Source organism: Eschrichtius robustus, chromosome 11, assembly GCF_028021215.1.
Source record: "Eschrichtius robustus isolate mEscRob2 chromosome 11, mEscRob2.pri, whole genome shotgun sequence".
Classification (NCBI taxonomy): Eukaryota; Metazoa; Chordata; class Mammalia; order Artiodactyla; family Eschrichtiidae; genus Eschrichtius; species Eschrichtius robustus.
In genome coordinates, this window is record NC_090834.1 from 98,635,742 (window position 1) to 98,663,271 (window position 27,530).

General features: G+C 52.1%; 1 protein-coding gene across 2 annotated transcripts in view; it reads left to right on the forward strand.

The window, feature by feature from the left end:
- The window catches only part of PRDM11 (PR/SET domain 11), an 81,886-nt gene extending 56,699 nt beyond the window's left edge, over positions 1–25,187 (forward strand). Inside the window, exons 5-8 of one of the 2 annotated variants that reach the window (XM_068556477.1) lie at positions 2,410–2,477; positions 17,169–17,356; positions 21,352–21,978; positions 23,014–25,187. In XM_068556477.1, coding sequence (XP_068412578.1) covers positions 2,410–2,477; positions 17,169–17,356; positions 21,352–21,978; positions 23,014–25,178 — 3,048 coding nt within the window. In that variant the 3' untranslated portion in view covers positions 25,179–25,187. Of the gene's footprint in view, positions 1–2,409; positions 2,478–6,443; positions 6,866–9,844; positions 10,847–17,168; positions 17,357–21,351; positions 21,979–23,013 lie in introns of those variants that run through there. The other variant, XM_068556478.1, reaches the window with a different exon arrangement.
- The last annotated feature ends 2,343 nt before the right edge of the window (positions 25,188–27,530 follow it).

A 27,530-nucleotide genomic window follows, 5' to 3' on the forward strand; every position in this document is an offset into this window, starting at 1 on the left:
CATATATCAGCTGTCTTTTAAAGAAGTTTTCAGGAAGATGACACATGACACTTCCACTTACATTCTATTGGCCAGAACTTAGCCAGAGGAGAAGCCAAGAAAAGTATTCTGTTATTACCGGTAGCCAGGCACTCGGTTATAATCCAGGGGTTCTGTTACTATGGATGAAAGGGATAATAGATAATTAACACTCACAGCCTTAGGATCTTCAAAGAAATAAAGTAAGGATAACATCCATTAAGAAGAATGAGACAGTGAGTTTTTGTTTGTTTGAATTTAAAACCTCTGCTCTTAGAAAGACACCACCAAAAGAGTGAATAAGCAAGCCATAGACTAGGAGAAAATATTTGTAAGACATATGCCTGATAAAGGACTTGTATCCAGAATATATTTTTTTAAAAACTCCCAAAACTCAACAATAAGAAAAAACCCCACTATTTAAAACATGGGCAAAAGATTTGAATAGACACTTCACCAGAGAAGACAATGCAGCTGACAAATGAGTGCACAAAAAGATACTCAATATCCTTAGTCATCAGAGAAATGCAAATTAAACCCGCAACGAGGTACTGCTTCATACCTAGCAAAATGGCTAAAATGAAAAATCCTGTTCATACCAAGTATTGACAAGGATGTGAGTCAACTGGAAATCCCACACACAACCGGTGGGCATGTAAAATGGTGCAACCACTTTGGAAAACAGTTTAGCAGTTTCGTAAAAGTTAGATGTATTCTTACCGTGTGTCCCAGCAATTCCACTACTAAGTGAGAAATTAAAGCATATGTTTCTATACAAAGACTTATTCGTGATGTCTCTTAGCAGCTTTATTTGTAATGGGCAAAAACTAGACACAACCCAAATGTCCATCAATAAGGAGATTAAAAAAAAAAAAAAAAAAAAATAGTGGCACATCCAAACAGTGGAATGCTACTCACCAATACAGAGAAGTAAACTCTGATACACACATCACTGGGAACAAATCTCAAAATAATTGTGCTGAGTGAAAGAAGGCAGGCGTGCCTTCCATTTGATTCTACTTGTATAAAGTCTTGAAAACTGCAAAGTAATTTATGGTGACAGAAAGTAGCTTACTAGTTGCCTGTGGACTGGGAAAGGGAGATGTGGAGAGAAGCAGGAGGGAGGGATTACAGGGGCCATAAAGAAGTTCTTAGGGGTGATGGATATGTTTGTTATCATGATTGTGATATATACGTTTGTCAAAATTTATCAGATGGTATATTATATGTTAATCATACTTCAATAAAGCTGTTAGAAAAAGAAGGAACACAACATTATGAAACAAAAAAGAGGCAGAATAAGAAAAAATGGGTATGAAAAAGAACCAATTGAAAATCCTAGGAATGAAAAATATTCATTGCATTTAAAATGGAAGGAAAAAATAAAATGAAAAGGAAGGCCAGAAAGAAAGGAAAAACCTCAGTAGACAGACAAACTCTGGACCAGACAAAATCAAAGAAAGAATGAGTGAATTGGAAGAGAGTTCTGAGAAATTTTCTGAGAGCATCAGCCAGAAAGATAAAGAGGGAAAATTATGAAAGGGTAGTTGTAAGGCATGGAGAATAGATTGGGCTCCTACCATATATGTTTAATAGAAATTCTGCAGGAAGAGACTGGAGAAAATGACTGAGAAGCTGTACTCGAAAACACAATAGCTCAGAATTTCCCAGAATTGAAATAAGTCCTTATCAAGTAATGTGCTCGACCGGTAATGAGGAGAATTTTAAAAAGTAAATCTTCATTTCAAAACCACATAGTGAAACTGCAGAAAATCAAGAATACAGGGGCAGTCTTAAAATTTACTATAGACAGATTATCCATGAAAGAACAACACTAGACTAACAGTAGGTTGCTTAAGTGCCTATGGCAGCCTTTTTGGCAGTCTTTATTTGTTGAAAGAAAATAAACTTCATCTGTCTAGAATTCCATATCCAGCTGAACTCTGATTCGAAAGAGATGATGAAATAAAGACAATTTTATAGAAGATGAAGGGGCCCATCGCAAACCCTGAGGCTCTTGAACATTTAGAGACTGGGGAGAGGAGAAGCCCTCTGAAATCACGTATGCCTAGTCACCCCGTGCCAGCCTCCGTCTCCCACGGAAACCATAGAGAGAGAGGAAGGACTGAATTTAACTGTTGGTGCAACATGATGCTATTGGAAATGCCACTTGTTGGCCATGTTGCTGGGTATTCCATCAAGATGGAGGAGGGAGATGGGATTCCTGCGCCAGCTCGGGCGGGGGGTCAGTCCTGCAGCAGTGGGGGCATTGTAGTGGGAGGGCACGGGAAGGTTCTGTGTGGTGTCCCTGGGCCCTGGTCTGGAGAGGAGTCCAGAGACACGAGAGCCCCCTCGAGGATGCCCATTCTAGACTCTCTCTCTGTCTTCCAGATTGTGGACAAGAACAACCGCTACAAGTCCATCGATGGGTCAGATGAGACTAAAGCCAACTGGATGAGGTGAGTTCTGCTCTCTGCTGATTTCCCGGGAGCCTTGCCCGAACGCTGGAAAGGAGGCCAAGGGAGCATGTTGGGCCTTTAGGGTCTCCAGTCGTAGAGGTCCCTGAAGGCCCCGGACTGCTCTTTGCAGGGACGTGTCTAGCTCCGGGGGACCAACCCTCCAGCTCCCCCAGGCTTCCCTCAGGGGGCTCTGGAGGAGGCCTGTGGCCAGACCAGTCATTTACGGGGACACACTTGTCAGTGTTTCTGGAGGCCCTAGGCCCCAGGCTCCTGGCAGCATTCCCATTTTGGGGGGGGGGGTGGTGTGTCCCTGCCACAGGACTGACACCTCTCACAGGCAGAGTCCGGCTGGAGGGGGTGCAGGAATCATCCCAGGGCAGCCCCCAGCCATTGTTTAAAAGGCCCCCAGAGAAAAGGGCACAGTCTCTAGCTCAGTTTTCGATTGCTAGACTGGTTTTGTCCATTGCTTGGGACAGAAGTTTGCGCCAGAAGGATCCTTCACGGCCAGCCAGAGAGAGCAGGAGACTGGTCCAGGGTCACCCAGAGGCGGCCGAGCTGAGCTCGGGACCGAGGGCGCTCCTTTGGGTTCTGTGCTGCTGGCCTGTGTGGTGTGCTGGGGGGCCGTGCCTGGTGGGGTAAGCCAGCAGTGTGGGAGGTCGGGCTTGCCTCATTGTCTCCTTGGTGGCCTCTCTCTGGGATTCAGGAGCTGTGACGGGGGTTAGGAGCTGGGTTGGGAGGGAAGGGAGGCCTCGGAGGGCTGGACCCAGGGGCAGAGCCGCGCCGTGGATCAAGCCCACTGTCGGTGTTTGTGCAGTTCTGTGCCCCGTGGGGCTGGGGGGTCGAGGAGAGATTGTGCTTGGAGGGAGGGCAGTCAGGGCCTCCCTAAGAGGGAGATTGCTGGATTTAAACCCTGAGACGTGCCAAGCAAATGAGGAGAAATTGGTTTGAGGTGGGGAGGCCGTGGTGAGCTCTCCAGTCCCCTTCCCCGGCGCCCCACTGCCCGCTGGTGTGTGGGCTGCAGCTTGCACTCTCCGGGGCACTTAAGGATTCACCCTCTTATTTGTCGGGGCCACTGTCCTCATCGTCATTTAACAGGTGCCGAAGCAGAGGCACCGAGGGACAGGCGGGCCCCAGCCTTGCGCTGTGGGGACAGGCACCCACTCCCCAGCCCCCTTTCACATCATCAGGTCAGCCGTGCCCTGAAAGTGGCTCCAAGAAGGTGGATGGCCACCTCTGCCCTCTTCTTCTCCCCGACCGCCGGGTGCAGGTCAGGTCAGCACACGCAACCCACCACCCATTCCTGAGCACCTGCGGCGAGTCAGAGCCTGTACTGGGCGCCCTAGATGGATGGGCCCAGCCCTGCCCCCCTGGCCCTCCCAGGACTCACACCTTCCGCCGTGGAAATTGCTTTTTCTAATAAGGCTGTTTGATGGAGGCACGGACAATGCGCTGGGAGGGCTCAGATGAAAGCACGGGTGGGGAGGGCCTTTGAGCTGGGTCTTCAAAGGGGCTGGGATTTCATTTGAGGACATTGTGAGCAAAGACTCAGAAGTGGAAAGTGGGGACCGGGTGTCCGGCAGGTCGTCAGATGGGCTGCATGGCCCAGACCCCTGGCCTGTAGCTCTGGTCTGGCTCTAGGCAAGCAAAGGAGAGTGTGTTTGAGCGCAGTCTGGGTCAGGCCTTTCTGCACTGAAGCTTTGGCCGGGACAAGGCTTTGCTGTAACCGCAAAGAAGGGGATTCATCATCTGTACTAACTGAGTGGACATCCAGCACCCCAGCGATTCTGACTTAATCAGGCTGGGGCTGAGCCCAGGACACTGGTAATTTTTAAAGCTCTCCAGAGTGATCCTGATGCGCCGCTGGTGTTGAGACCCACTGCTCTGTTCTGATCTTCATGCTACAGTGCTAAACTGAGGCCCAGAGCAGGGCAGGGTCTTACCCAAGATCATGCAGTCAGTGGCAGAACAGAACAGATCATGCAGTCAGTGGCAGAACATCTCTGAACGTCTAGGCCAGTGTTCTTTCTGCTTGTACACAAGGGACCAGGCACAGCATGGCTTCCTGGGCCTTGTGTGGGGTGGGTTCAGCCACTGCTATCTTGCTGGCCTGGGATCTGTCCTGTTCCTGCTCCAAGACCCACTCTGATCCAAGGTGGCGCCAGGGTTGTCACAGCTGGTGGGCCCTCATCTCATTAGAGATTCAAGGAGTAGGTTGGGTTTGGGTGTATGGTTTGTTGCCAGGGAGATGGCCTTGTGGTGGTAGTTGGAGTGAGGGGAAAGTCAGTTCATCCTGGGAACCCTCCTTTCCCCTTCATATATGGCTTCCATTTGTACAGCCCCTCCTAATTTTCAGACACTCTCACTAGCACTGTCACAGCTTAGGCTCTTGCAGATGATCGAATGGAGTTGGTTAATTTCCTCAAACCCGAAGTGGTAGGCCAGGAAGAGAATGGGCACCCACGTGATGAGCGTTGACTTGATGGCAGCACTACGCGGGGTGCTCTGCCTTAATGAAATCAGTGGCCAACAACCACAGGCTCTTTTGTCCCGGGGAGGCATTTGGCAGCGCCTTGAGACATTTCTGGTTGTCACACCTGCGGCTAGATGCTGCTGGTTTCTGTCGAGCAGAAAGCAAGGAAGCTGATAAAGATCCTGCGTTGTCCAGGATGCCCCCTCCCCCGCCAACAAAGAATTTCCTGATCCCAAATGGTGAGATTAGGAAGCCCTGAATGAACTCTTCCTGCAGGTCTTGGAGGTGGTACTGGGGGAAACGGGGTTTGCACAGGAGACTCAGCCTCTCATCCAAAGCCTGTCTGAGTGCAAGGCCCAGGCCCCAGCCCCGGCCCCTGTCACCGTCTTGGCCAGGTGACAAGAGTCTCGGACTTCTTCTCCTGCCTCCTGGGCTGTGATGTTCTGGGGGGGGGGGAGGTGAAGGCCGAAGGATCTTTGTGCCCTTGTCTCTTGCTGTGGCTTCGGCACCTGCCAGAGGAGTGAATCAGGCTCCCTCCATATCCTAGGTTCTTCTCTTGGATGGATCTTTGGGACCTTGGGCATGAGTTAAAGAGTGGACAGAACCACACTGTGGAGATACTGAGTTGCAGAGCCAGGGTAGGTGCCAGGCCAGAGGGGTCAGGGCCCCTGGCTGCTCTGTGCAGATGGAAGCCGAGGTCATTCCTGGTCTCCATCAAAGTGGAACCTGTCTCCCGATGGGTGCTCATGGGGTCCTCACATTCTACCCATGAGCTGCCAAAAAGCACAGCAGCCCACCCCCAAAGGAGCTGCTGCCAGCCAGCGCTCCAGTGGGAGGGGAGCCTGTACACACCCAGAGGTGGGGACTGGGGAGCATGGGAAGGGGAAGAGGCGCAGGACAGAACAAGCTTTCTGTGGCCACGCCCTAATCATGGGCACCACCAGCGAGGCCACACCCCGTGGAAGCCCACTGTAAATAGTCTCACTGTTTAAAAGTCTTCCTCCAAGCCACTGGGGTCTGTGGCCCTATGTAAAGATCGCTTTGTAGAGGCAGTGGCCTCACCCTAACCCCAATAAGGATCCTTTATTCCCGTTTAGGGCTTTAAAGCTCTTTTACATCGCTGTGCTTTTGCCTCCTTAGTAACAAGCCCCTAGGTTGGTGCAGTTGTTACTCGGGTTCCGGATGGAGAGAGTGGGACCAGCAGAGGCTGCTGAGCGGCCCTGGCTCTCACAGCTAGGCAGAGGCGAGGCAGGGCCTGAAACTGAAGGCGTCCGGCTCCGTCCAGCACTCGCATCGAGTACGCCGCGTCTCCTCCTGCCCTCCAAGGAGCAGTGGAAGGGGCCTGTCGCTAGGAAGAGGGTGTGGTGGTGGTGAGCGGGCGAGGGCGCCCAGGTGCCTCCTGGCTCCCCGGCTGGGGGCCGGCAATTAGGAAGGAGGAGGCCTGCCGCGTTGACGGTCATTTACCCAATTGTGCTTTGTGGGATATTCAACCCAAGGAACGTGGTGCCCCTGGCTGAGCGTAAGAGGAAGCCCAAGTTCTCCAAGGAGGAGCTGGACATTCTGGTCACGGAGGTGACCCACCACGAAGCGGTTCTCTTTGGGAGGGAGACCATGCGGCTGTCCCATGCCGACAGGGACAAGATTTGGGAAGGCATAGCTCGGAAAATCACCTCCGTCAGCCAGGTCCCCCGCTCCGTCAAGGACATTAAGCACAGATGGGATGACATGAAACGGAGGACCAAGGACAAGCTGGCCTTCATGCAGAAGTCCCTGTCGGGCCCAGGGGCTGGGGGCCGGGCCCCCGCCATCGTGCTCACTGCCCATGAGAGGGCCATCGAGTCAGCGCTGCTCACAGCCCGCTCCGGGCACGGCTTCCCCAGGGTGGAACTGGATGGCACCGACAGCCCTTCGACCAGCTGTGAGTACCGCCCGCTTCCCCTCCCCAGGCTCCGCCTGCCTGTTCCCCACCCACCCCTGGCAAAGTCCCCTGCACCTGCCTTCTTTCTCCTGTCCCTCTCTGCCTCGCCCCGTCTTTCCATCCTTCCCTCCTTCCCCCACTTCTGTCCTGTCTACCTCTTTCCCTTCATTCATTCGAGAATATTTCCTGAACCCGTGCCAGGAGTTGCACTGGGAGCTGGGAAGACAGAGATGGGTATAAAACCTACCCTGCCCCTGCTCTTGGGAAGTTCCTTAAACTCGTGAGAATAAACACACTTTAATTAAATAATTGCGCAAGGAAATTTGAAAGAAGGCATGAAGGACAAATACAGGAAGTCCTGAGAGCAGGGCTGACTCCTTGGGTGTGCGACCTGTCGCTCTCAAGGGCCGGAGCTGTTAGCTCCTCGGTTGCCTTCCTGAAACTCAGAGTAGTTTTTGAACGAGGCGCCCGCATTTTCGTGTTGCATTCGACCCTGCAAATTATGTAGCGGCCTGTCTGAGAGCAGGAGTGGGGGACTGGCCATCCACCGAGGCTGGGGAAGGCTCCCGGGAATGACAGTTGAACTGCGACCAAGGGTGAGGAAGAGTTAAGCCGGCCGGTACGCGTGGGCTGTGGGGCGCAGCGCAGGGGAGGGGAGGGCCTCACAGGCAGAACAGCATGTACGAGGCCCCGAGGCCCTGCATCAGGAAGGCGCTTGGCACGTTCCAGGAACAGAGAGGAGCCAGGGAAGCCCCGTGTAGCAGGCGAGGGGGAGGGGCGCGAGAGGAAGCCAGCCAAGTCCCAGGCCCCAAAAGCTCAGCGCTTTCTGTCTGTCTATTCCGAGTGTCTTTATTTCTGTGTTATTTCCACACTCCCCTCCGTGGTGCCATGCTGCCTTCTCTTCTCTCTGCCCTCTGCCTCTTTCTGCCCAACCTCCCCCCAAACCCCCGCCCCAAGGCCCTCCTTAGGACTCCTCCCTCTCTGCTCTGGGTCCCCTCCCCATGGCCTCCTTCCACCCCTCTGCTCCCTCAGCATTCGTCTCCCTCTTTCCCCTCTGCTTCCTGTGTCTCAGGATGAACTTGGATGCCAGGGGTTGGGGGGTGTGGAATCTCCTGGCCTAAACGGGGCGTCCTTTGGGGCTGTAGTGCTTATTGGGGCTCACCAATAAGGGGGAGCACTCGAGGCCCTTCCCTGCTGGGCTGCACCCGCTTCAGCTCTGCTTCTGCACACACCTGCCCCCGACTCGCAGCCTGCGGTCCCAGCTGGAGGCTGTCTGGCTTCTGAGAGACCAGCCGGGCAGCAGGGCTCCAGGGACGCCAGCCCTCGGGAAGATGGTTCACAAAGACCCAGCCTTCCCTTCCCAGGCCCCTTGCCGCAGGGAGCTTGCTAATTTCCTGTCTGGCTGGGGCTCCTGACAGGTGGCCCATTCAGAGTCAGATATTAAGAACTAGGAAAGAAGGAAGAGATCATCTGGTCCGACTTCCATGTTGTCCAGATGAGGTAGTTAAGCTCCAGCTCCAGAGGTGGTCTCAGAGCTAGATTCAGAATGAGGACTTGAACCTGGGTCTGCCAGCTCCCGCTGAATCAGTGTATTCCCAAGTTTCAGGGAGATGCTACCCAATTATGAGAAAGAGGAAGGAGGCTAGCATCTCGTGAAGTCTGTTCCTTAAATTCTGTCTTGCTCATCCTTCTGTCTCCCCGAGACCAAAGGTAATGAGGTTACCAAACGTGACCTGGACTGGGCAGGGGGCCCAGGAGCCCTCCACCGCAGGCTGGTCCAGGCCTCCTTTTCCCAGCTGCTACGGCACTTGGCGAGGGGCTGGGTGGAATGAGGCCCTGAAAGGGAGGGTGCAGCGTCACTGCAGCCCGTCCCACTTCTTTCAGCCCTGCCCTTCCAGGATGCGTGTCCGCCAAGTGGGGGTCATGAGGCTCTAGGCTCTCTTACTGTGCTGGCCCAAGTGAGATGCCGGGACCCTTCGGAGGCATGCGGCTCAGGGCAACGTGAATCTGTCTGTCTTCCTGTCACCTCCCCTGGGGTGGTTCTGAATTCAGCCCCCCAGGCACAGGCAGGGAGGTGTGCCTGTCAGGAGGATCAGCCTGTATATTTTTCACTCTTGCTGTGGGAACCAGCTCATGAGAGAGCCGCCGAGACTCGCGTGTGCAGGGCTGGGCCCCTCCCTGCGACTGGTCACAAGTAGCAGTCTGTCTGATGGTCCCTGTGTGTCGTCAAGTGCTCCAGGTGGAAGGGACGTGTCTGCTCGGGTAGCCTGCCTTGGGGCGCTGAGGGGGCGGCAGGGCTGGTCGCCCAGGTAGATCTGCTCTGCATCGTCTGGGCTTGTCTGTCCCAGAGCCATCCCTTGCCTCCCTTCTCCAGCCTGTCAGCTTCCCCCTCTATGACCTGAAGCTGCAGATTCCAGCAGGGCCACAAGGTGGCCCCAAGCAGCTCAGAGATGGCCGCATGGAGGCGGGAACTCAGGGTGGCCTAGAGCATCATAGTACCTTTTGGCAGGTGTCGCTCTTCGAGCTTTGCAGAGTGCCCTTCTGTCTGTCCTCTTGTGTAGTCTTAACAACCCTGCTAGGTGGGCAAGTGGTTGGGGAGGTAGGTAGAGCAGTCGTTACCTTTGCTTTGCAGAAACTGAGCCGCAGAGAGAGGAAGTGAGCCCTTGGGTTGACGTGCCATCACTGGGGCTGGGGTCCCACTAGAAAGTCACTGTTCCTGTACAAGGAAGGGGACCTGTGGACCTGGGCACTGTTCATGCTCACCCGTCCCCCCAGAGGTGCCTGGCCCGAGCACCTCAGGGATCTAGGGAGCAGGTGCTTCTCCACGGGTGGGGCGGGGAGGGGGCAGGTGCCGAACGAGGCTGAGGGGTCGCAGGGTGGGGGGAGGCTAGGTAACTTTGGGGAGTGCGTCCGAGCCCAGGGCTGCCTTCTTTCTCGCAGTTGTAATCATTTTCCCTTCTTTGTTTTTTGTCCCCCAAGATGATGAAGATGAGGAGACACCCGGGCCCTCGAGGCAGCCACTCCGGGGGCCGCTGCAGCCGTCACCAGAGGAAGAGGCCTGCCTGGCCAGGCCCACCCTGCTCCGCTCCTCCTCCTCCTCCGACCAGTCCGAGACAGTGGGCCCCAAGCCCGAGGCCCTGCCCCGGCCCTCGCCTCGGGTCCAGGCCGCCTGCAGGGCCCCTCGGCCGCACCCCAGCCCACCCAGCGCAGGCCTTGACTGGCAGTTCCTCCACACCCACGCCCAGCAGACTGAGGTGTTGCGGCAGTTCTGCCAGGAGCTGGTGACCGTGCACCGGGACATGGCAAACGGCATGCAGGCCATCGGCCAGGCCATGGCCGAGCTGACCAGCCGTGTCAGCCAGATGTGCCAGACGCTGACAGAGATCCGGGATGGGGTCCAGGCATCTCAGCGGGGGCCCGACGGGGCAGCGCCCACAGGCTCCACCCCGCAGGCCGAGGCTCCCCCAGCGGAGCCCCCAGAGGCGCTCCCAGCGCCGGCCCACGCACGGACTACCAGGTCTCGGAAGAGAAAGCACAGTTTCTAAGCCGGCCAGTCTGCACTGGGAGGAAGAGAGATGGAGGAGGGCTGTCTGGCCTTGAGACAGGGGCCAGTCTCTTGTGTCCAAGATCGAAGACCCTTGTAGGGTGTTGGGGGGACGGTCATCTCCTCACCACGTACAGGTTGGCTGCCCTGGGCTCAGCCCTACTCCCTCATCTTTGGCAGGTGCTCAAGATGCAGGAAAAGCTACCTGCTTGATGCTTGCTTGGCCTGGGGGGTCAGCCTCCTCTTGGTCTGCACCCCATAGCGACAGGCCTTGCAGGGAAAGGGGGAGCGAGAATGGGGAGCATCTGAATGGAATCCTGCTCTCCATCCTCAGGGCTGCCGCATCAGCCACCCCGGCCCTGATGCGGCTGCTTTCGAGGAGGGTGAGGCCCGAGAATGGGCAAGCAGAGCTCAGCCCTTCCAGGAGGGGTCTGTCCCCCCCACCCCCCAGGGCTCCGAGCCCCGGTGGGTGGCGCCCCTGCCTTGGCCTTCCGCTTGCCCTCGCTCGTGTGCTCAGCTGCCATGCTTGCCTTTTGTGGAGCGGGGAGAAGAGGGGGGTGACGTCGGAGGAAGGGGAAGACTACCTGGCATTCTTAGAGCACTTTATGTTTCTCCCTGCGCTCGCAGACGTGTGATCTCAGTGGGTCCTCAGGACAGTGGGAGAGGCAGCCAAGTCGGGTATTATGGTCATCATTATTACCATCCTCATCTGCATTTCATACAAATGAAACAGTAGTCGGTCGGCGGGCCAGGACTGGAAGCCAGGTCTGTGGGTTTCTCCAGCTCCCCTGTCAGAGACCAGATGTGGGACTTGGGAGGGGCGTTGCTCCTGCCCCTGCCAAGCTCTTTGGGGTTTCCGTGGGAGGCGATGGCAGCGTTTAGGGTGTGAGTGCACCCCACCCCGCCCCGGCGCGAAGGCTGACAGCCAGTGGCTGGGGAGAAGTAGGACCTAGGTCTCAGGATCCAGAAGGCGACCCCTCCTCTGGCCCCTCCAGAGCCCAGCAGGGCTCCTGTCCCGTTCCAGGTTCCAGCATGCCTTGCCTCTGCTTGCTTGGGCTGCGTATGCATTAGCTACACACATCTCGAAGCTTCGTGTTTGGTTTTGGAGTGTGGGGAGAGAGCCGGGTTCTTAGAGTTAGGGAGGGAGGCGGGGAGTGGCGGATGCAAGCTCAGCTCTGACGTGGGTGCAGCTCAGCTGTGTGTCCTCTTTGCTCCCTGGCCTGAGGCTGACTCGTATCCCAACCCTCCATCCTGCCACACCTGCCCTCTAGAGCCGTAGTTGGGTGGGGTCTGGGAGGACTGCTATGCCCAGGGCCTGCTGCCGCCATTCCTGGAGTCCTGCTTCTAACCCCAGCCCAAGCTTAGCCCCGTGGCGGGAGAATGGAGGACAACTGCAGTGTCCCTGTGTCCTGGGCTCCTTCTCCCAATCTGTGGTTCTCTGGGGGTTCCTGCTCCCCCAAACTGAATACTCCCCTGTCCGACAGCCCGATGGCTTGACTATTGCCTGCCATTGCCCTGCCCTCCGATGCTGGAATCAAAGATTGCCTTCCCAAGTATTTTTGTTAAGATGGCAATAAAAAGAAATTGATCTCACACTTGGAACACACCCGGTCTCCAGGATCTTTCTTTGGTGTATATTCTCTTTCTTCGCTTCCTGTGAAAACCTCAAGGCCCCCGAAGCAGGGGTTAGATGACCGAGGAAAAGTGTGTTGGTGAGGGAGACTCAAGTGCCCCTGGCATTTCCCAGATCTCATCAGCTCTCAGATGCCCCGTGTTCAGCACCCTTAGAGGAAAGGAAAGGAAAGGAACTGATGGGCCGAGGCAGACAAAGCATCCACATATGAAATCGTTTCACTATATTTAATTTCTCTGCAAATCGAAAGTGAGATGTTGCTCAATGAATTATACCTTTTTTTCCCTAAAGGTATGTCAGGGGTCCTGGGGAAAAACCCCACCATTTCTGGCAGGAGACTCCAGAAGGGTCAGGGGCTGTCCATTTGCCAGGGTACTTCAGGGACCACCCTGAGGCACTCACTTTTTTTTGGTCACCTCCCCACTGATCTGGGTGTCTGACTGTCACAGGTAAGGCCCTGCCCACCTAGAGTTGAGGCTTCTCAAAGTAATTGAAATGGCTTCCTCTGGCTCCCCTTGGGACTCTCCTCGGCAGGAAAGGGACCCCCTGATCCGTGCATCGCCCTGGCTTACTTCCAGTCACAGGGAGAGGTTCTCCCAGGCAGGAAATACCCATGTCCTGACCGGGGAATCCATCCACTTTCTGGAAGATTCCAGCCTGCTTTAACCAGATCTGGGAATCCAGGTCATCCTCTGCCATTCTTGACCAAAAAGCATGGTCATGGAAATCAAGATTATCCGATCTCCAGGAGATACAGAGATTGTGTGAAACCGGGCCTAGGGTCTTTCCCACCAAGGTCAGGGTACTAAGCAGTGACTGGCTGGCCTCTCCCTCTGGTCCTGGGGAGGGAAAGGGGCCAAGTTGAAAGCAAAGGGGACAGAGAGATGAAGAGGCTTGTCAACTTCAGATGGAAAAGATTTCAGTTTCTTTTTCTTGGCTTCAGTGGGGATTGTGGGGCTAGCATGTCAAACAGGAAGGTGAAACTAGGGCCAGTGGATGGAAATGAATGGGCAGCCAATTTCAGCTTAAGATGGGGACATCCCTCCTAAGAGTCTGAGGCCTCCAGCCATGCCACGGGCTGGCTGCGTGGTGTTCTGTTAGAGTCCGGGTGACCATCTAGTGGGTGGATGCATGACCCAAAGACCTTCCCAGCCCAGAGACCTCAATGCGTGTGAGAATACAGAGGCCAGCCTCTTCTTGGTCAGTCTTTTCTCATCTCTGCCTCAGTGACTGGGGCAGCTTTCTTTCCATCGGAGGCATAGCCACTGGGTGAGAGTGTCTGAGCCTGGCCTTTGTCTATCCCCTCCAACAAAATGGATGCCCCTTGGGTTATTTTTCTCTCTTGAGTTGGAACTGATAGTCATTTCCTGACCCAGCTAGAAAATATGGTGCACTGGATAATACACAGTGGGTGAGGTCTGAAAAGTGTTGTCTTAGTGCTTATCTAGCCAATACCCAAGGTCAGCAAAGAGTTTGGAATAAAAACAATCCATTATCATCATGAAAATTTCAGTCCAGAACCACCCCTCCACCACCACTACCCACCCACCCCCTTGATTGCTTCAAAGGGTCTGATTTGAAAAGCTGTCAAATAAGCACTAGTGTTTACAGATCAGCCTGTGCTATGCATTTTCCATCCCCCTTCTGACATACTCTGTGCCTTCCCCCCAGTGAAGTAGTGACCTGGAAACTACTTCAAATAGAAAGATTTTTCACTCCCTGGAAGCCTTCTGTTCCAGGAAGAGCTCTTGTTCACCCGCAGCCATGTAATGGGACAGGCATGCCTCTTCATCCAGGGATTGTTGTGTGGGGACAGGATTCTGGGAGTGGATCAAGCCATTGGGTGTTACTGCAAAATACTTAAAATGGGGAGACCTGACTAGAAGTAATTGGTGTTGGGACTTAGCTGGCTCCATTTAGCTTTACCTAAACAATGATATAGCGTAAACATCTCAGGGGGAATGGATTGTTATGATTCACTAAGAGTTGCCATATATATCTTATTTCAAACGCCAGCTTTCAGAACAACTAAATACAACTGGATGCTGAACCAATTTTGATCTTTGAAGATACTTCGTGATCCATACAAAGATTTGGAGCTCTCTTCCTAAATATTTTTTAAAATTTTATTGAAGTATAGTTGATTTATAGTGTTGTGTTAATTTCTGCTGTACAGCAAAAGTGATTCAGTTACACATATATACATTCTTTTTCATATTCTTTTCCATTATTGTTTATCACAGGATACTGAATATAGTTCCCTGTGCTATACAGGAGGACCTCTGTTCCTAAATATCGATTCTTGTTGGGTAGGAAAACACCAGAAGTTGGAAGGGGAAATTGACTTGAATCTTTCTAAACCTTCTGGCATCCTCACCAAGTTGCTCTTTGGAATAAATCCCTGATAGTTACGTGTTTCTCATCTACCTTTTTCTCATAAAGTTGAGTGCCAGAGAAAATAATTCTAGTTTTTAGAGCCTGACGGCTCTTTAGAAACTGAAAAAAGAAAAGACTGTATTCTTCTTTCCTTGTGCTCTATGATTTAAGTGATTCTTGTTAGAAAAAACATGAATGGATGGTTTGCCTTCTGTGTCTGGGAATAGGAAAGTTTGGATCTACCTCAGTTCCATGCCGTGCTCACCACTAGGTCAAATCCCAGACTCTTGCTAAATTGGGGACTAGAAAATAGTTTGCACGTTCAGAAGAAATCTCACGTATGAAGAAAAGGCAGACTTCTGCAGTTGGAGAGTTGAGATTGTATGTGAGGGGCGCTATGCCTGGGGTACCACAAATGTAGATTCCCAATGCTGCTGGCCACCATGACCATCACCACTGCCACCCTGTACTGGAATTGGCGTTGGTGTATGTCTTTTCCTTGTTTAGGGGGTGGGGGAGAGGGAGTAACAGTAATAATTGCTTATTGAGGAAGACTTGGAAAGTACAGAAAATTACAAAGAAGTAGAACCAATGGATAATGGATAATCACTGTTAAAACAGTGGTGTATTTCCTTCAAGCGGTTTACCCAGGCTTGTTTCTAAAGCATGATTAGATCCATAATATAAATAGCTTTCAGTCCTATTGTTCCCACTCTGCCTTATATTGGGATCATTTTTCCATGTCATGAAAGATTCTTTGAAAACATTTTTCTGTAGATGAGTAACATTCCATTGTACAAATATACCATGGTTTATTCAGTTGTTTCTCTAGTATCAGAAGTTTAGATGTTTTAGCTTTTGCTCCATTACAAACAGTGGAACAGTCAGCGTGGTGGTATGCAGAGTTTGCATTCTTGCTCCACGTCTTAACGTTTTGGTGTTCTTTTTTTAATTTTACAGATATTGTGGAAAAATCCAAATGACATAAAATTGACCATTTTAACCATTTTTAAGTGTAAAGTTCAGTGGTATTAAGTACATTCACATTGTTGGGCAACCAGCCCCATTATCCATCTCCATAACTCTTTTCATCTTCCCCAACTGAAGCTCTGTACCCATTCAACCCTAGCTCCCTATTTCCCCCTCCCCCATCCCCTGGCAACCACCATCCTACTTTCTGTCTCTGGGAATCTGACTACTCATATAAGTGGAATCCTGTAGTATTTGTTGTTTTATGACCGGCTTATTTCACTTAGTATGTGTCGTCAAGGATCATTCATGTCGTGGCGTGGGTCAGAATTTCCTTCCATTCTATGGATGACTGATATTCCATTGGGTGTATATACCACATCTTATTTATCCATTCATCCATCAGTTGACACTTGGGCTGCTTCCACCTTTGACTATTGTGAATAATGCTGCTGTGAACATGAATGAGCAAAAACTTGTTTGAGTCCATGTTGCCAAGTCGTTTCCCAAAGTGTTGCGCCAGTTTATTCTCCACCATTAGTATGGGAGACCCTAGTCTTGCCACCTTTACCAATACAGAGCTTACAATGTAAAAGAGTTCTCTGTGCCAACAAGACACTGTGCTGCTTTGCGCCTCTTTTCTTATTAGTGATGCTGAATCCTTTCATTTGTTCATTATCCATTTGGATTTATTTCTGTGACTTATTGTTTCCCTTGGACTGCTCCAAGTACAGTTCTTTGGGCTGTGCCGGTCGGACAGACTTTGATTTCTTCCCTGGCTTTTGAGACAAATCATAGCATAAGGAAAAGAAGTTTGTTTTTGACTACAAATTTCCTAGGCACTTGGATAGCACAGAACCCTAAAACTCCAAATAACTTCCTCTTGCCTGTTTGATCTGTACATCTCCACCTCGCTACAGATGTTGCATCCTCTCACCTTTTGGAGGCGAGTGAGGCGGCAGGTTGGATATTGGAAATGTCATTTCAGGGAGAATGGGTGAGGTCCATAGATTCTGAGGGTTTGACAGAACTCTAAAGGTTATCTGGGCATTGCTGAGTTGGTGCTTTACATGCCCACATAGGAGCTGTGAGTTCTAGTGGGAAAAACATGAACCTCAATGCTCAATCTCCCATTTATTAGCTGTGTGACCTTAAGCAAGTCACTTAGCCTCTCTGAGCCTCAGTTTCCTTACCTTCAAATGACTTGGATTAACCTGTGGTTGCTCACATTTCCTTGCCATTACCTACCTCCCCTGTCCCCACTGGACCCTCTATTTTTAAAGATTTTGATCTTCAGCATTTATTAGTTGATCTCGTGGGCACCCTTTTCACATGGGTAATTTCTGCTAGGCTTTGTGACATTCTGAGAACAGTCCAAGGATCTCACCCTTACCACCATCAGAGGCCTGCGGGTATCTGGGAATGCCTGCCTGGTTAAAAGTTAGTGAAGAATAGTTTTCCAATCACCTGTATATCTGGTATTGAACCTTGTATTTACCAGAACCTAGGAGGTAGGAAGGGCAGGTGTCATTTCCAGTCCCAGAAAACAGAGATTCTTAGAGGTTCAAAGGCTTGCTTGAAGTCCACAAAACAGTGAGACAAGGGACTGGCTCCAGCTGGTGTGCCTTTCCTCGGCAGGGCAGCTGCTCTGTAGACTTCTGCAGATGCCCACACGCTCATGGGCGGCTAGCCACTGGCACCTGCCCGGCACCGTGCCTGGTACCGGCAGGCACTCACCGAAGAGTGGCCCGCGCGTTCTCACCTGTCCCCCTCGCCCCCAGGTACGTGGTCATCTCCCGGGAGGAGAGGGAGCAGAACCTGCTGGCGTTCCAGCACAGCGAGTGCATCTACTTCCGGGCGTGCCGGGACATCCGGCCCGGGGAGCGGCTGCGGGTCTGGTACAGCGAGGACTACATGAAGCGCCTGCACAGCATGTCCCAAGAGACCATCCACCGCAACCTGGCCAGAGGTGAGTGCCCACACCCAAGGGAGGGCCACGCCCACTGCCAAGCCCCAGGGGAGGCCAGAAATGCTTCTCTAGGAGCTTCCTAGGAAAACCGATGGGAAATACAGTGCACCAGCAATGGGGAGACCCAGAGGGACTCAGGGGAACTGATGGGCAAGGTAGGAGCAGCCGCTCTGGCACTGGCCATAGCCACCCGGTGTGTCCTCCTCCCTCAGACATGGTCAGAAGCCCTATTATAGACGTTCCAGAGGATCAGGGAGAGAGACAAGTCTCCAATGCCAAGCATATAAGTTTAATCAAAATTGATTCTCTTTCCCCAACTCAAATTGATGGAAGGATGTTGTGAACTGCCACTGGCTCAATAATAGCAGCAATAATAGGTGACATTTACTAAGCACTTAATATGTGCTAAGCAGGTTTTCTATGGTGTCCCATGTCATCATCCCAGTAGCACCTGCCCGATAAGTGCCCAGTGAGAATTAGATGGGTAATATACATAACACATTTAGAACAATGTCTGTCTTGACCATCGTAAGCCCTCAGTTGTAAACTTTTAATACTAATGATAGCATGTGGATTATTATCCCCACCTTACAAATGTAGAAACTGAGCATCAGATAAATACAGTGACTCACCCAGAATCCCATGGCAAGCAGGGTCAGAGCTAGGGTCCTAACCCACATCTGTCTGAGTCCAGGGTCTAAGCTCTAACCTATAGTGTTATAAGGCCTCCCAGACAAAACTAGTTTCTTCCCTGCTTCCTCCTGGCCTCATTCCTGGCAGTCCTAATGATATGCTGTGAAAGAACAATCTCTGTTAGGAGAAGAAGATTGGAGGGAGGTGGGTGGTGGCCTGGTGGGTGGGTATCCATCCAGGCTCCATTTAAATGAGTCATTTGAAAGTGGTTTAAAATACTCCCCAGCTCTTAAGCCTTTGCCTCTTTAGTCCATCCTCAGCCATGCCAGGGCAAACGGGTGAGCCCAAGGTCCTTTTTCCAGCAGGACCTTCCTTATGCTAAAACCGCACATCCAAAGACCCAGAGTCCATCTGGTCCCGGGAACCAAGCCTATACCCAAGCCCCACCATATCATGTTTCTGACCAATCTACTTATTGGAAGTAAAGCTTCATTTAGAGCATGAGGGGAAGAGATGAAAAGGGGGTAAGAGTGACCCATTGGAAGTAAGCTATCTTCAAAACCAAAACAGAGCAAAGCAAATTGTGGACGTTGAGCGCACAACTGCTGCCTGACTTGGTAAAAGGTATCTGGTGATTGGATGAGCAGTGAAAGGAGACCCAATAGATACCCTCATCTCTTGTTTTCTTTGGAGCTGGGTGTTAGGCACATACATGCCGATTATATTTGGGAAGGCATGTTTCTGTGACATGATTGCTGTGGTTTCCACTTGACCTCTGGAGATGCCATGTAAAAAAGTGTCTGACGCATAGTACATGCTCAATAAATCTCGGTTGAATGGATAAAAGAAGAAATGAATGAACACCACCAAGAAATCTCCAAAAGAATCATATCACCAGAAGAAGAGAAAACCAAGAGAAGTCATATCTGAGGACACGGGTTCCATCCCTTGGCCATGATCTTCTTGAATTCTTCTGGATTTGTAATGTCCTTTTTTCCCTGTGTCTACTCCAGAGCACCTCAAGCTGCATCATCCTCAGAGAGCCCTGAGACCCAAGGGGAACGCTCAGAGAAGGGCGTGGGCTTTCAGGAGTGGTTCAAAGGAGCATGGCAGACAGACTTGAAATGAGATAAACCAAGATGTGTGAAGATACAGGAGGAAGGAGTGTCTATTCCTGGCCAGGCTGAGAAGTAGGAAACACGAAGGAAACTGGAAGCCCCCGTGGGGCAGGGCCAGAGCAGAGGGTGGACTTGGCCTTAAAGCCCTTGGGAAGCAGCCGTGGAGCTCAGTGGCCTTTAGACGTGTGTCCCTGTAGCCTGTAGCTTTGGCAGACTCTGATACGGTTAGTGGTGTCTTAGATCTGTGTGCCAGTTCTGCTCTGTAGGGGGCATTCCCCATGCTCAACCACTCAAGGTCTTACATGGGAGGAGGCTTCTTTGTAATTGGAGGCTGGAGCCTTGGTGAAGTCCAGAGCGTGACTTATTAGCTCTTAATAAGTAGAGACATTAGTTGGAGCCCAGAACTGCTTCCTGAAGAGTATAAATTATTCCTCTGTGGTTATCTTTTAAGAATAGGATGCATCTAATACATGTATTCAAAGAATTTATGTTTTTTGTCTACTTTGGGTCATTGATTTTCTTTGTGGTGTTTCCCTCATGTTTTATGGAGGCTTTAGAATCAATTTCATAATGCTTAAAGATTCTTTTTGACCCATAGATTTTTCCGGGAGCCTTGAGCCCAAAGAAATCGCCTGCTCATCCTAGGAAATTTGAATAACCTTGTCCTTGAGTAGAGGTGCATGAGGAATCCCCGGTGATGCGTGTCCTGGACCTCCTGACATCCTCAGCTATTTGCTGCCTGATTGGTCCATGAGAAAGTGAAAGGGTGGCCTTTGACTTTCAGAGATTCTGATGGGCAAGTGTCTGATCTGTAAGGCGAACATGTTGCATTTTTTAAAAGTTCTCTTCATCTCCACCCTTTCTGCCCCTCAGATGTTATAGAAACAAGGCTGCGGGGAGCCACCTGAGTTTCAGGAGCCTTGGAGCCTTCAGGAGATAAGGTCATTCCTTAAGTGTTCATGTGAGGACAGAAAAGGATCATCCTGAATAGGCTGCTCCCTTCTGTGCTGTGACCTGTGGGAAACCTGGAGTCATACACGGGCCAGGGTACATCACCCCATGCCAGCTGTGGGATGCCAAGGCTTGGTCACAGCATGGAACATCTGGATTGCACATGGAGAGCCCTTGGCCTTCACTCGGAGGCCCTGAGCAAACGCAGCTCTCAGAAGCCTAATTACAACATATATTCAGGTCAAGTCATTGGTCAGAGTCACATCTCCCCGGGTCCCGCCCCTGATCTAGGAAGCCTTTGAGAGTTCTAGCTCCATAGACGGCTGTCAGGACCTTCTGAGGGTCCCTCTTAACATCAGTCCCCCCCAGGCAGCATCCATACATCTATAGCAATTTATGCAACTGTGTTGGCCATTTTGAAGAATCAGGCTAACATAATATATTGTTGGGGCGTTCACCAAGGTCTTTGACGTCATTTACACGATAGAAAGAAATAGAAAAGGAAATGTCCTTAGAATTGTCAGGTAAGGACACACAGCTACTGTAGTTTGAGCGTGTGTTGGGTCCGCGTGGGCGTGTTGTGCTTTATCGTGCTGGGGGCTGCCATCTTGGAGCTCACAGCCGCTGTCGGTATGCCCGACTTCTGTCTTCTTCCTGCCTCGGTCATCCGTGAGAGCCACAGAGGTTCAGGCCGTGCTTCCTCACGTAATCCAAGGCTTCCGGTTCCTGGGAGAATTAGCAAGGATAGTTGCTATAAGCCAGACTTTGCCCTAACAGGGCTGTCTCCCAAGAGTCAGGGAGGAGGAAGGAGTGGGACTCAGTGTTTCGTGTGTACCTTTTACCAAGTCGAAGCAGCCATCTTCCGATTGCTGGGACTGGAGGAGCAGCCTGAAGGGATGGGGACTCCACATGCACTTAGCTGAGCTATGTTACCACCCACCCGGCTAATCACGTGGGATGTCATCTTCTAGGATGACAGGATGGCAAGTTCCTTAACCTCCAACTCCCCGCCCCTATAGCGTTTGCTCAACTTACAAACATAGAGCTTCTACACATAAAGCTCCATTGAAACAGTCTCTTTAAAAAGAGTTCTTCCCACTTTTTCGGGTCCTTTGACTCTAGGCCCCGTGATCCATTGAGTAATCCACCTCCCTTTTTGCCACACCTGCTCCATTAGGCCAGACCCAGAGGGGATGTGTCAAGCGACTTCCTGAGAGGAGCGCTTCGTTTTCTGTTGGTTTCTCCTCTTCGGGGCTTTTCCCCACTTCCTCACACCCTGGTTTTCCTTCCTAGGAGAGAAGAAGTTGCAGAGGGAGAAGTCTGAGCAGGCTCTGGATAACCCAGAAGACCTGAGGGGTCCCCTGCAGCTCCCCGTGTTGAGACAGGGCAAAAGTCCCTACAAGCGTGGCTTTGACGAGGGGGACGTGCACCCCCAGGCCAAGAAGAAGAAAATCGACCTCATTTTCAAGGATGTGTTGGAGGCCTCGCTGGAATCTGCAAAGGTAGAAGCCCACCAGCTGGCACTGAGCACCTCGCTGGTCATCAGGAAGGTCCCCAAGTACCAGAACGATGCCTACAGTCAGTGTGCAATGACTGTGTCACATGGCGTGCAGAATGTCAGCCGGACCCAGGGGGAAGGAGACTGGAAGATCCCCCAAGGGGCTTCCAAGGAGGCAGGCCCAGTGGAGGACGAAGAGGAGGAGCCTTCGTCGTTCAAGGCCGACAGTCCCGCCGAGGCCTCCCTTGCATCCGACCCTCACGAGCTGCCCACCACCTCCTTTTGCCCTAACTGTATTCGCCTAAAGAAGAAGGTCCGGGAACTCCAGGCCGAACTAGACATGCTTAAGTCTGGCACGCTTCCTGAGCCCCCCACCTTGCCAGCACAGGTACTGGAGCTCCCCGAATTCTCAGACCCCGCAGGTAAGTTGGTGTGGATGAGATTGTTGTCAGAGGGAAGAGCACGCGGTGGGCAGCGTGGAGGGGGGCCTGGCGCTCCCCAGGGGAGCCACCTTTGGGGAGACCTGGGGCGTGGAGCTCGGAGATGGGTACCAGCTGCAGCGCACGCCCTCAGGTGCCTCCGACAGGCCGCCTTACAGCTCCGGTGGGGGCTTTGGGTCTTGCCCTTGTATACTCCTCGTCAATAAAGGAAGTTCTGCTGCAGGAGGGGTGTGTGCTGTGTTCTTGACCCGTTGCCCTTCTCCGGTGTCTTACCCCAAAGCCCAACTTCTAAACCCAATCTTTCTCTCTCCCAGTCTCAGGCAGGCTGTCCCGTGGGGGAGAGCCCCTGGCCTTACCGACGGGGATACAGGGCATTTAGCTGCCTTTGCCGTCTTCCGTTGGCTGCCTGCATCTTTTAGGGATGCTCAACCACAAGGAAGGTTTCTCAGTACGCATCTGCAGCTGAGTTAGAGAGTTACATAGCACTTCCTATTTTAACCGCACCCCTGAGCTCAGAATGAGGTGTTTCAGATATTCAAAGCACGCAGCTTAACTACACTGCATTCTGATCCTGAAATCGCTTGGGGCCCAAGCTCCCTTCATTTGAGGGCAGCATGCCTTCCCCTGACCACCTTGGTGGTGGGACGAGTCCCACGTCCTTGCTGTGCCACTATGGAACCTTTGATGTGCTCTGTTCCTCCAGCAGCTCTGCTCTCCTAGTTGTGCTGTTCGGTTGATACAGAACATTTAAGTTCCTTGAGCACCTACTCGTGGAAGGTGAGGGCAGGCAGCCTGGAGCGTGGTGGCCCCCAGGGCTAATGCACAAAGAGGATGAGACAGGCATGGACGACAAGAGTGCTTATAAATGAATTCCAGGTTGGGATTCAGTCTGTCATAGGGATCGGCTCCTGTTTCACAGAATGCGACACCTACCTTTTGGGCCCTATTTCCTTCATTTTGGAAATGTCTATGTTTTTTCCAGCAGGTGTAACTGTTTCTTTCCCATTTGTCTTCCAGCCTCAGAGAGCATGGTCTCCGGCCCTGCCATCATGGAGGACGACGACCAGGAGGTCGATTCGGCAGACGAATCCGTCTCCAACGATGTGATGACGGCCACCGATGAGCCCTCCAAGATGTCGTCGGCCACCGGGCGCCGAATCCGGCGCTTCAAGCAGGAGTGGCTGAAGAAATTCTGGTTCCTGCGGTACTCCCCGACCCTCAACGAGATGTGGTGCCATGTCTGCCGCCAGTACACGGTGCAGTCCTCCCGCACCTCGGCCTTCATCATCGGCTCCAAGCAGTTCAAGATCCACACCATCAAGCTGCACAGCCAGAGCAACCTGCACAAGAAGTGCCTGCAGCTGTACAAGCTCCGCATGCACCCCGAGAAGACGGAAGAGATGTGTCGCAACATGACCCTGCTCTTCAACACCGCCTACCACCTGGCCCTGGAGGGCAGGCCCTACCTGGACTTCCGGCCCCTGGCCGAGCTGCTGCGGAAGTGCGAGCTCAAGGTGGTGGACCAGTACATGAACGAGGGAGACTGCCAGATCCTCATCCATCACATCGCCCGGGCGCTGCGCGAAGACCTGGTGGAGCGCATCCGCCAGTCACCATGCCTCAGCATCATCCTGGATGGACAGAGTGACGACCTGCTGGCTGACACCGTGGCGGTCTACGTCCAATACACCAGCAGCGACGGGCCCCCGGCCACGGAGTTCCTGTCCCTGCAGGAACTGGGGTTCTCCAGCACAGAGAGCTATCTCCAGGCGCTTGACCGGGCCTTTTCCGCCTTGGGCATTCGGCTGCAGGATGAGAAGCCCACCGTTGGCTTGGGCATAGACGGGGCCAACGTCACAGCCAGCCTGCGGGCCAGCATGTTCATGACGATCCGCAAGACACTGCCCTGGCTGCTGTGCCTGCCCTTCATGGTGCACCGGCCCCACCTGGAGATCCTGGATGCCATCAGTGGGAAGGAGCTGCCCTGCCTGGAGGAGCTGGAGAACAATCTGAAGCAGCTGCTGAGTTTCTACCGTTACTCGCCACGCCTCATGTGCGAGCTGCGGTCCACGGCGTCCACCCTCTGCGAGGAGACAGAGTTCCTAGGGGACATCCGGGCTGTGAGGTGGATCATCGGAGAGCAGAGCGTCCTCAATGCCCTCATCAAGGACTACCTGGAGGTGGTGGCCCACCTCAAGGATGTCAGCAGCCAGACCCAGAGGGCGGACGCCTCGGCCATCGCGCTGGCCCTGCTGCAGTTCCTCATGGACTACCAGTCAATCAAGCTCATCTACTTCCTCCTGGACGTGATCGCCGTGCTGTCACGCCTGGCCTACGTCTTCCAGGGCGAGTACCTCCTGGTGTCCCAGGTGGATGACAAGCTCGAGGAGGCCATCCAGGAGATCAGCCGGCTGGCCGACTCTCCGGGGGAGTACCTGCAGGAGTTCGAGGAGAACTTCCGGGAGAGCTTCAACGGGATCTCCACGAAGAACCTCAGAGTGGCCGAGGCCAAGTTCCAGTCCATCCGGGAGAAGATCTGCCAGAAGACCCAAGTGATCCTGGCTCAGAGGTTCGATTCCCGCAGCCGGATCTTCGTGAAGGCCTGCCAGGTGTTTGATCTGGCCGCCTGGCCCAGGAACAGCGAGGAGCTCATGAGCTACGGCAAGGAGGACATGGTTCAGATCTTTGATCACCTGGAGGCCATCCCCACCTTTTCCCGGGATGTCTGCAGGGAAGGGCTGGACCCCCGGGGGAGTCTGCTGATGGAGTGGCGGGAACTCAAGGCTGATTACTACACCAAAAACGGCTTCAAAGACCTGATCGGCCACATTTGCAAATACAAGCAGAGGTTTCCACTCTTGAACAAGATCATCCAGGTCCTCAAAGTCCTCCCCACCTCCACCACTTGCTGCGAGAAAGGCCGAAACGCCCTGCAGCGAGTTCGCAAAAACCACCGCTCCCGCCTGACTCTGGAGCAGCTCAGCGACCTGTTGACCATCGCTGTCAACGGCCCTCCGATCGCCAACTTTGATGCCAAGCGAGCCCTGGACAGCTGGTTCGAGGAGAAGTCTGGCAACAGTTACACACTGTCGGCCGAGGTCCTCAGCAGGATGTCTGCGCTGGAACAGAAGCCGGTGCTGCAGACCGTGGACCACGGGTCAGAGTTTTATCCGGATATTTAGGGAGCCGGATCGCAGAGTTCACTAAGCTGTTGAATATTTTTTTAATCTATACTCATAAGCTTTGATATATTATATAAATATATATTATATTATATTATATATATATATATATATAAACCCACACTGAAAAAATGTTAAAAACCAAGGTGACACGTCCACCAGAAGCTACTGGGAAAGGAATAATGTCAGAAACTGACTCTCGTCTACAAAATTTGGCAGCTGCAACACACGTGGAAACTCATTTTCACTCACAGAAGCATGTGCTGGGGCCACACGTGTTCCCACCTCACAGTCAACCAACCGCATAAGCTAAAATGACGGGTCTGTCATCACCTTTAGGTAGCTCATTTTGTTTCTGTTCTCGTTTGGGGGTTGAGGGGTTTGGGTTTGGGTGTATTGTTCTTGCCTTTTTTTTTTTTTTCTTGTTTGGTTTTATGAGGGGGGTTTCTTGGCCTCTTCATTGACCAGCTGGTCCAGCGGAATCAGATCTCTCATTTGGGATGGGGTGGGCTGTGCATCTGGATCGGGGTACTTGACTTTTCCCCCTCCCACCCGACTTCAGCTTGAGAGATTTTCATTCATTTCCTGACCAGCGTTCCTTCACTGTCTCAGAAACAAAAGTGTCGGTCAGACTGTGACAACCACCACTCCCTACCCGTGTCGCCTGTCCTGTCCCTTGTCTGTTGAATCCCTCCTTCCAGACCCCTGGATCCTAAACATTTTACCTGTTATACTGAAGGCAAAATCGCCTTACAACCGAGCTTGAAATCCTGGGGAAGGGGGGGTGGGGCACGAGCTCTTTGCATTCCTGTTTTACCTGGTGTGGGATCACATAATATAATCCCATTCAGATCCAGGGAATATGGGGGAAATGAAGAGCCAAGAAATCTAGACCCTAGTAGGGCAGTGAGTTTTGGCTAAAAACAAGTAAAATGAAAAGTATGTATTCAATTTACATGAATTATTTATACTCTGTCTTTATAATCATATAATGTGTTTGGGGGTATTTTTTTTTCCCTTTAATAATCAAGAAATGCCTGCTAGAGTTCAGTGGCAGGAGATGTCAATGCAAGTTGTGCCCTGGGTTATGCATAACGCCGATGAGAGTCTCTAGAGATTGGGTCCTTCTTTTGCAGTAAGGCTGATGACAAGCCCTGCAGCCTGGCAGGAAGGTAGTGGGAAAGTGGGTAATGCATCTATGCCGGCGAACGCTTCCTTTTTTGAACAGGGTAGAGACGTCCTAAAAGAAAGGAATACACAAGAGGCAAGACAGGACTCTCAAGGCATCAGCCTACACACGCACACGCACACGCACATGCACACGCACACACACACACACACCCACACACCCACACACCGAGATATAAGCTTTAGAAATAGCCACTCGCCTACTCCCTGAGGCAAGTAGTGGTTTAATTTAGAGGAGTCTTGATCAATGCTCTTTTGTTCGTTTAATTACCAGTATACCTCGCAAGGGAGTTTTTTTAAAAAATGTGCGTGAGCTGTTAAAAACTTCTGTCCATGTTTCCACATCTGTATGCATATCTGATATGCAGAGATCCTACATCGTGGGTGCAGGTTATATTGGGGGGAGGGAGGAAGAGCTGCATCGTCTGTGGTCTGTCGGGAGCCATCCCTCTCAGTTGGCAGAGGGTGGGCAAAGGATGGTGTGATCTGGCCACAGGCATGGCTCCAGCGTCCCCCACCTGCTCAGCTCAGACATTAGAAAACTGTGGTGGCTTCCTTCCTTCTTGGTTTATCTTGTCTCCGAGGGCTCATGCCACCGTTGAGAACCGGAGTGGAACTGTCATCAACACTGAACATGTCAACCCCTCCTTCCTTGTCCTGCCAGACCTTCACCCCCTCCAGATCCCTTCCCCCCACCCCATGGTCTTGGTGCTAAGATAACTTTAGAGTCATTGCTGCTAGTCGATAGCTTTTCATTATATAAATATATTATATATATTATATATTATTTTTGAAACTTTTTTGTTTGTTTTCAACAGTGATGTAGCATGTTAAAAAAACAAAAAACCAACTGGTTTTCTCCGACTGTCCCACTGCCAGGCCTCATATGCTGCCTTCTTCAACAAATCAATGCACCCCTGCCTGGTGACATTCACCCCTCACCCCCTTCCCCAGTCGCACGTACTTTCCCACCCTCCTCTGAACAAGGAGAGAGTTAGCAGGAACTTGCAAGGAAAGACCCAGAGCCCTTCCTCATGCTTTGAAGTTCCCAGCTTCATCCACTTCTCCACTTTAGGCCGACGTCTTCTCTCCCCGTCCGCCTCCTCCCATCAGGGTCAGTAACTGTGGTCAAGTGCAAAGCACAAGGTCCACCTTCCCCTCCCC